Source organism: Mastomys coucha, unplaced genomic scaffold (assembly GCF_008632895.1).
Source record: "Mastomys coucha isolate ucsf_1 unplaced genomic scaffold, UCSF_Mcou_1 pScaffold6, whole genome shotgun sequence".
NCBI classification, from domain to species: Eukaryota; Metazoa; Chordata; class Mammalia; order Rodentia; family Muridae; genus Mastomys; species Mastomys coucha.
In genome coordinates this window covers 124866025-124875156 of record NW_022196912.1, presented here as the reverse complement: position 1 = coordinate 124875156, position 9132 = coordinate 124866025, and the positions used below count along the sequence as shown (strand labels likewise).

Sequence of the window (9132 nt, the reverse complement as noted above, 5' to 3'; positions counted from 1 at the left end):
TTTTTTTTTTGGTGTTTTTGAGACAGGGTTTTTCTGTGTAGCCCTGGCTGTCCTGGAACTCACTCAGGCTGGCCTCGAACTCAGAAATCCGCCTGCCTGCCTCTGCCTCCCAAGTGCTGGGATAGGAAAGACATCTTTGATGGAGAAAATGGAAAACCAAGACAGCAAAATTCCTACAAGCCTAACTCTGACCACGTGTAACATCTTCATCTTCTCATAAGTGATTTTTTTTTCCTATTTTTTGTTTGACTTAGCATACCTAGCTTTTCTATTTATGCCCAATCATAAAACACAGAGGATAGGGGCTGGCGAGATGGCTCAGCGGGTAAGAGCACTGACTGCTCTTCTGAAGGTTGTGAGTTCAAATCCCAGCAACTACCTGGTGGCTTACAACCACCCGTGATGAGACCTGACTCCCTCTTCTGGCGTGTCTGAAGTCAGCTACAGTGTACTCATGTATAATAATAAATAAATCTTTAAAAAACAACAACAAAAAACAACACAGAGGACAGAAATTCAACCACGTTCTTCAATTTGCCCATGGATATCTAAGAAACAGACAAGTAGACCTTTGTCTTGCAGCTCTCAGGAGGTCATTTCTGGTGTGTGATGAGGGGAACTCTGACTTTTAACACTTTTCATTTTTGAAAAAAAGCACAGAAGGAAAGAACAGGAGGGACATGATAAGGAAGACATCAAAGATATTCAGGAGTGGCAAATATTACCTAAAAAGGTCTTTTCTAGTTGTGTTTGTTTGTTTGTTTTTGAGTCAGGGATTCTCTGTGTACTCTAGGTGGTCTTGGAATTCACTCTGTAGACCAGGTTGTCCTTGAACCCACAGAGATCCTCTGCTTCTACCTCCCAAGTGCTGGAATTAATGGTCTGCACTACCATTGCTGGGCTAAGAAATCTTACTAGTGAAGTAACATTAAAAGCAAGATTTCAGAGTAGGAAAAGCACAGCACACCATTTAGTTTCCCTCATCCTTGAACTGGACAGTAAGCTCAAGACCTGAGCTCTATCGCTAATATACAACGACAGACAGACAGACAGACAGTGAGAGAGAGAGAGAGAGAGAGAGAGAGAGAGAGAGAGAGAGAGAGAGAGAGAGAGAGAGAGCCCTGTTATACTTGAACTCATAAATCCACCTGCTTCTGCCTCCCAAGTGCCAGGATTAAAGGTGTGCACCACCACTGCCAGGCTCCCTATTCTACTTCTAGGACAGAGTCTTCCTGACTTCCTAGTCTACACTGGACCTTGCAGTGCATTCTAGACTGGCCTTGAGCACACTCCCCTCCTGCCTCAGTCTCCTAAGTAATGGTAACTATAGCCTGTTTCATCAGGCTCTGGTTTCTAGCTTCATTCTTTTTCCTTTCAAAAATTTGTCTGGTAGTTGAGTGTGATGGATGCGACTATCAAAGACAAGTTGGTAACAGTTGATCTCTCCTATTATGTGGGCTCTGGGGGACTCAGATAGATAGATGAGCTTCACCTGGGTGACCTCACTAGATCCCATCTGGCTTCTTAAACAACCTTTTATACTGACATATTCTTTGTTTTTTTCCTTTTTTTCTTTTTGCCTGTCCTGTTTTCTCAAGACAGGCTCTCACTATGTAGTCATGGGTAGACCTTAAACTTGTTCTGTAGGTGAGGGTGGTCTCACACTAATAGAGATGGGCCTACGTCTGCTCCTGAGTGCTGGGATTAAAGGCATATATACAACATCTTCTGCCTCCCACACAATCTTTTAAAATTCCATTTTGTCAAGCACGTTAGGGTAGGTTGCTCTTTGAAGTAAGTTCTCCCCTTGTAGCCCATGCTGGCTCTGCCTCCGACTCACAAGTGTGAGCTAAGAGTTGGAGTTGGAGGCCAGCCTGGGCTACAGAGTACACCTTGTCTTCAGAAAACCCAGCAGTGAGCAGCATTTAGAGTTAGAATAGACAGGTTAGTGGTCAACATATTTATCAACTTGAAAGGAAACTGAGTAAGAATCAGGACAGGGCTGTGTGGCATTTAAAGGAAAAAACAAGCAACCTAACCCATGTGGCTGCCTACTGCCCCCTGGAACCTCCGAGGTGCACATGCTATACTTTATCTGGTTCTCAGGACTCCTCTGCCTGGGAGACCACTCATTCTCTATTTAGGACCTCCTGCTACAAGCTTACCCACTGGGGAAGCGGACACTTCCAGCCCCAGCCCTCAGTCTTCAAAGTCGTTGCTGCTCCTGAAAGCCAGAAGCCGAATACAGGGTGCTGGCAGGCAGCAGTTTAGGGTGCTGGTGGAAGAAGTCTTTGTTTCCCCTGCTCACTGAAATAGGCAGCTGGATCCACCTCTGTCTCCCTTGCTTACAGCTTCTGCAGCATTCCACATAGCACTACCAGGGCTTCTTGAACTGGTTAGTCATGTCCTCTGTCACTCTGAGATGACTCTTTCCTTGACATACTGCAAACCTGGGTTCCTGAAGTTACCTTCCCACTGACTGGCTACCGTTTTTGACTCTCCAAGTGCATCAAAGCTTCTGGCTCCTCACCACCATGTTAGGCTCTAAGCTCTCCTCCCTCCCCCTTTAAAACTGCCAATCTGAGTAATTATTTCAAATTAAAAACCCTCTTGTCCTTGACTGTTTTCTTCCTTCTACACTTAGTAACAACAGGAGGGCCTCTGTTCCCTCACTGCTGCTCCCAGCACAGCACACAGCAGCACTCCCCTACTATGAGCAGCACCAGCAATGCCCTTGCAGAGCAGCCCAGGCAGATCTGCAAAGGCCAGACCTTAAGGATTAGTCTTCTCATTTGAAAAGAGGTCTCTAGGAAGATTAAGTGATTCCCGAGAGATCAGAGCATAGCTGTGCTGGCAGCAGGCTAGACTCTAGGAGGATGCTTACCCCTCGCCTGTGCTGCCTCCTTAAACCAAGGGAAAGACAGAGCTATAAGTTCCATCATCTGGAACCTGACCACCTCTGACAGCTGGCTCCCCATCACTCACTCTCATCAACCAAGAAGGAGAAGGAGAAACGGAGAGGGAAGGACAAGGGAAGGGAAGAAGATCACCGACTGATGGAGGTGCATTCTAGACTGAGGCTGACCATGAGAACTCAACAATACTATCCATGAACTGGATATGGAACCAATGGTATTCGTGAGCTCTCAGGTTCAACTCTTATCACTGACACACTCTCCCCCAAAAACCCAAAATGTGCCAAATATCTCAGAGAATTCTACTGAAGGATGTACACATCTTTGCACATCAAAAATGATACAACAAGAACAATTAAAGATCTGTATAGGTGGAGGGGCATATCATCTCCACTCATCAGAGAACCCTATAAAGATAGTAATTTGAGGGGCTAGAGAGATGGCTCAGCGGTTAAGAGCACTGACTGCTCTTCCAGTGGTCTTGACTTCAATTCCCAGCAACCACATGGTGGCTCACAACCATCTGTAATGGGATCTGATGCCCTTTCTGATGAGAGGGTCAGTGGGTCAGAGAGGGTCTGAAGAGAGTGACAGTGTACTCATACATTAAATAAATAATATTAATAGAAATCATAATTTGAAAGCTGGTGGTGGTACATGCCTTTAACAAACTGGTAGATCTCTGAGTTTGAGGCTGCCTAGTCTACAGAGCGAGTTCCAGGACAACCAGGGATATACAGAGAAACTGTCTTAAAATAAAATAAAACAAAAGGTATTAATTTAATAGTTATAACAAAATCTTAATCAAAATTTTAGTAAAATTGTTTTCCTGGAAATTGAAAAAGTGATAGACAAATTCTTAAGGAAATACAACAGGCCGAGGATGTGGGAGCCAGGAAGTTTTCCCGCTGCACGCAGGAAGCACACCATATATCAGGGCTCTATGCACGGGGGAAGGACAGGTCAGGAAATCAGACCTGCCCATTTTTAATAAGGTCTCAATGCACGTTAGACAGGTCTTGACGGCCTTTTCAGTAAAGCTTAGTTGGTGAAATAGATGCCCAAACACCAACATGCAATACCACACCCAGAAACATACTTCTCAGTGGGCTCAAGATCAAAATACAAAGGCTGAAACAATGGTGCTGAGATGACAGTCAACACAGCTTTATCACCTGGGAAAGGTTCTTTTAAAAAAGGATTTATTTATTTAATGTTTTGCCTGCGTGTCTGTGCCCTTGAAAGTTTCTCATCAACACTCAAAACCTATCAACCCAAGAGGAAAAATTGAGAAACTTCTTCTTTAATGAATTTCATAAAATACTACTTTGGTTTGTTCTGTTTTTGGTTTTTCGAGACAGGGTTTCTCTATGTAGCCTTGGCTGTCCTGGAACTCACTCTGCAGACCAGGCTGGCCTCAAACTCAGAAATCTGTCTACCTCTGCCTCCCAAGTGCTGGGATTAAAGGCACGTGCCACCACCGCCTCATAAAATACTGTTAACAAGAGTGGGGGGAGAACAAAGTGGTAGGAGACAATTTAGAACTGGAGAAAAGACTCCATAAGGAGATAGAAGTAGAGGCAGAAGCATTGTGAGTTTGTGGCCAGCCTGAGCTATGTTAAATAAACACACTCACCCCTAAAAACATAGTTCAGTAGAAAACCAAGGACAAGGACTGGGTAGACATCCTCAAATCCAGGACAGTCGTCCGCCCCCCCCCCCCCCCCCCCCCCGACTAAGTGGCAGGTAAGTACTGTCACTGAGGCCCAAGAAGATCTCATCACAATACAGCAGGGAGGCCACAGTTTAAAGACAAGTGCTGGCACTGTCACCAGAGATAACTGTGTCACCCTGAGGAGGCGCAGCAGTGCCTCAGGATATTTCTGTTGTCACAAGTAGGAGAAGGTGGTCCATGGTAGTAGAGAGGAGAAGGTTGTGCCTGTAACTCACAGGTCAGTCAATGTGGACTGCAGGTGGTAAGTGCTGGTATGGGACAATCAAAGTACATATAAACTGAAAGGACACTGGAAACTCTGAACATAGAATGACCTGTTGGTTCTCTATAGAATCTAATAGAGCCATGCTGTACAGAGATGCATGCAAAATACATGAGATCACAACATTTCTGGTAATAGTTTGTATAATGGCCCCAAATGGAAACAACCCAATGACTACCATAGTACAATGTATTGCTGGTAGGTATTTACAAAACAACCAGAAAGAACAGACCAAAAGTAACAGCTTTATAAAACACGGGCATATCTTATAAAACCATAATAAACATTATGTTATGGTAATACAATAAAAGGAGACTGGAAGAGTCTGTGAGGGTTCTTGTAACAGTGGTGGAAACCAAACCCAGGGTGGGCTTCCCACAAACTGAACAAATGTCCTACCGCTGACTACATTACAAGCCTCAGACCAGATTCTGCACTTTAAATCGTAGCAGCCGTGCTCTCCTGGGAGGCGGCTCAGGCGTGAGAGGCATGATGGAACCTCAGAGCTGGAATCGGGTGGTAGTGGAGGGCACACACATGCTCTGGAACACACACACACAAATTGTTTTATTTACATAAATAGCCTATGCATTTCTCTCTATAAAGTAGCTCAACCTAAACGTAACTTTTAGAGGGAAGGGGCAATATCCAATTGCCGTCCGGAGGCTGTGCAAGACTGGCAATCAGAGCTCAACCCCTGGACTCCATGAAAAGGCAGAAGCAAAGAATCCACTACAGATGCTATCTTCTGACCTGCACACATGACAGCATGCTCGCCTTCCCCGACACTGTGAGGACACTCTTGTGTGCAAGCTGTTTGTCACCCTGGGCCTGCAGGTACCTGTCGTTTGATGGAAACCAGCTCCATGTCCAGCTGTCTCAGCACCGTGGTCGCAGCAGTCGCATTAGCAGACACAGCCTCCACATCTTCTTGAGAGAGAAACATGCCTTTGGGGGGTTTCCTTTTGGCTCGATTTTTAGCTTGTGTGCTGTGCTTCTCTTTTTTGACCTGAGGGACTGTCTCAGTAGGGGGTACCTGCGTGATACACATGTTGAGTAAATAAAATTAAAAACAAAAACAAAATGGACAGCAGTAAGCATGTGTCATTAACATAACCCCAAACAATCTAAAGCAATCACTGTGCTTACCTAAGCACCAACCACTTAAAGAAACTGACTAGGAACAAAGAACATTCCTTTGTTCAGTAGAAACATTGTCTTCTAACTCCTCCCACCTCTGATAAGTAAAAAAGAACAACAGAAGAGAAACAACAGTCTGTATTCTCTCTCTCTCTTTTGTTTGTTTGTTTGTTTGTTGAGACAGGGTTTCTCTGTGTAGCCCTGGCTGTCCTGGAACTCACTCTGTAGACCAGGCTGGCCTCGAACTCAGAAATCCGCCTGCCTCTATCTGCAGAGTACTGGGATTAAAGGTGTGCACCACCCCTGCCTGGCCTGTATTCTCTTGAGCCTTGTTGCAACCTAGTTGTCTATGTGACATGCAGATTAAGTGAGGAGATCACCTCTGGACTATGGGGGGATGGGAAAGGGAGAGGTGGTCTGAAAAGTTTTCCATTAAGAAATACAAGCTTTGGGACTGGAGAGGGGGTTCAGTGATTAAAAGCACTGGCTGCTCTTTCAGGGGACCCAGGTTCAATTCCCAGCACCCACATGGCAGCTCACAACCGTCTGAAACTCTTTTTTCGAGGATCCCAACCCTCACACAAACATACATGCATGAAAAACACCAAAGCATATAAAATAAAAATAAGTAAATTAAAAAAAAAAGAAACTGGCATTTCATACATCATTTCTTATTGGACAACATTTAGTTTTCAGAGTGTCAGAATTTGCTCTGAAAATGTGCTATCTCATTCTTAAAATAAGTCACTGGGCTAATTTTTTAAAAGTGTTTTCTCTAATATCAAATACAAAAGCTTGTCAACCCGAGGATTCTGTCGTATCATGTAGCATAGGGTTTTAGGTTGAACATGGTGGTGACATTTGTAACCTCAGCATTTGTGAGCAGAGTCAGGGGGAACAGGAGCTCAAGGTCATTCTCAGCCACACGGTTGAGATAGGGGCCCATCCAGGTTATAGGAGACCTTAAATATGCACATGGGAAACCTTAAGGCAACAATTCAACTTTTAGAAATTATTTTAATAAGAAAATTTGTACAAAGACTTAGATATGTAACTACTGACTCCGTCCTGTTCACATAGAGGACTTAGCCAGAGATAAAGCTGTTTAAGACCAGTTAACTCAATTCTGAAAATGTTCATATCTTACATAATACAGGGGCTATGTATATAAGTATATTTAAAATACATTTCAAAAACTGAACAAACTAAGATATCACTTCACAACTTTTAAAAATAAAAATTCTGAATTATACATACATATGGGCATATATGTTTTAGAGGAAGCTGTTTTAAAAGCTACCAGAATGTAGCAGTGTCTATGGGTGATGCTGCTGCAAATCACCTGAACTCCTCTTGTTTTTGCTGAACTTCACTGCCTATTTTATTATAAAAATCATGTAACATTGCTATAATTTTACAATTGGCCTTTTGTTTTTCCAAGCTTCAAATAACCATTCCTGCCATTCCTGGACAGAGGGCTGAGATGTATCTGTGCTCCAAGGGACCATGGCCCCTGCGCAAACGCTGGCAGCTCCCGGCTCACTCCATTTACTTCCCAGCCCTGCCTTGCTACCACCATTCTCTTACAGAAGACTGCAGACGTGGATCTTCCCTTAGGGTTCCTTTCCATGTGATACAGAGAAATACCATCCAAATTCTATAAAGGAAAGCTGGTGTTGTGTACAATGTCCCATCTGCTGTTCCGTTTGGCATCAGCACTTACTACACTAATGTACAAGAGGCAGAGCTCTGAGGACAGCGCCCTGACACTCCCTGCCCGGCACAGACAGTAGGAAGGAGGTACCTCCTTTTTGCTCTCCTTGTTCGGATCAATCTCAATGTCCACGGGATTACTGCCATTTGCTTCTTCTAGTTCATCCTCACTGGAAGATAAGAACGGGCTGAAACGTTATTCTGTATTAATTCTATCTCACATGAAAACTTAATACATTCTAAAATTGCTCTATACGTCTACAGACTGCTAGAACAAACATTTTTTTAATATATAGAATTCCAACTTTGTAGTTCTTTTGATCCAGGGGTTCTCAATTCTCCTAATGCTATAATCCATTAATACAGTTCCCCATGTTGTGGTGACCCTAAACCATAAAATTATTTTCATTGCTACTTCATAAATGTAATTTTGATAACTGTTATGAATGCTAATATAAATATTTCTTTGGAGATAGAGGTTTGATATAGGCTGAGAACTGCTGTTCTGAATACAGAGAAATTTTGCCCAGAGTCCTAGCCATTAACTTTATAGAAAGTCAATGAACGAACACTTAGTGCTCCTATCATGCCCCGTAGTGCTTGTAGGTCTGTTTTCTAACAAGGTGAAAGGGCACACGGAGCAGGGGACATAGCATTTCTCAGTACCAGTGCAGTCATGCAAAGAGGAACACCAGGAGTTCTATGCCATAGTCAAGGGTAACAAACCCCAGCCTATTTTATTCAATTTTGACTGATATTTAGCAGAACACATCTGCACACAGCAACAAATTCAATGTATAATCAAACTAGGCCTAATATAAAAAGAAAATAAAAGCTTTGATCAAAAGAGTACTAAGCCAGGCACATGCCTTTAATCCTAGCACTAGAGAGACAGATGGATGTCTGTAAGTTTGAAGCCTGCCTGCTCTACGTAGTGAGTTCCAGTACAGCCAGAGCTACTTCGAGAAAGCCCCTGGGATGTATTACAGAAGACTTGGAAAGCCTGAGCTGCTAAAGAACGCACATTCCTACCACTCTACACCAAGGCCTTTAGGTTTGTACACTGCCTTTGGAGAATCAGCCACCTCGCTCATTCTCAACAAATCTGTCCAGGGGATCGAGCAGAACCTTCAGAACTGACCTTACACCTCAGCAAGTGTGGGGCTATAACCATTTTCACTGATCTCGGCTACATGTAAGCTGAGGAAGCAAGAGGTAAGACATATCCTTCCTTCTTGAAATTTAATAAAGTTATCCTTAAAATGAATATCCAGGCTGGGAGGCAGGCTCAGTGGTAGAGTACTAGCAATGTGTCAACTGCAAGGGTCAGTCCCTAGCACTGGAGAGAGAAGTGGGGCGGGGGGGGG

The 9132-nt window shown here is 43.7% G+C and overlaps 1 protein-coding gene across 1 annotated transcript in view; it reads right to left on the bottom strand.

Annotated features, from left to right (window-relative positions):
* Positions 1-9132, bottom strand: part of Rcor1 (REST corepressor 1) — a 78332-nt gene that overhangs the window by 4445 nt on the left and 64755 nt on the right. The window contains exons 7-8 of the mRNA XM_031357745.1: positions 7857-7935; positions 5754-5948 (exon numbers count right to left, since the gene is read on the bottom strand). Of these exons, the coding sequence (XP_031213605.1) occupies positions 5754-5948; positions 7857-7935 (274 nt within the window). The remainder of the gene's footprint in view (positions 1-5753; positions 5949-7856; positions 7936-9132) is intronic.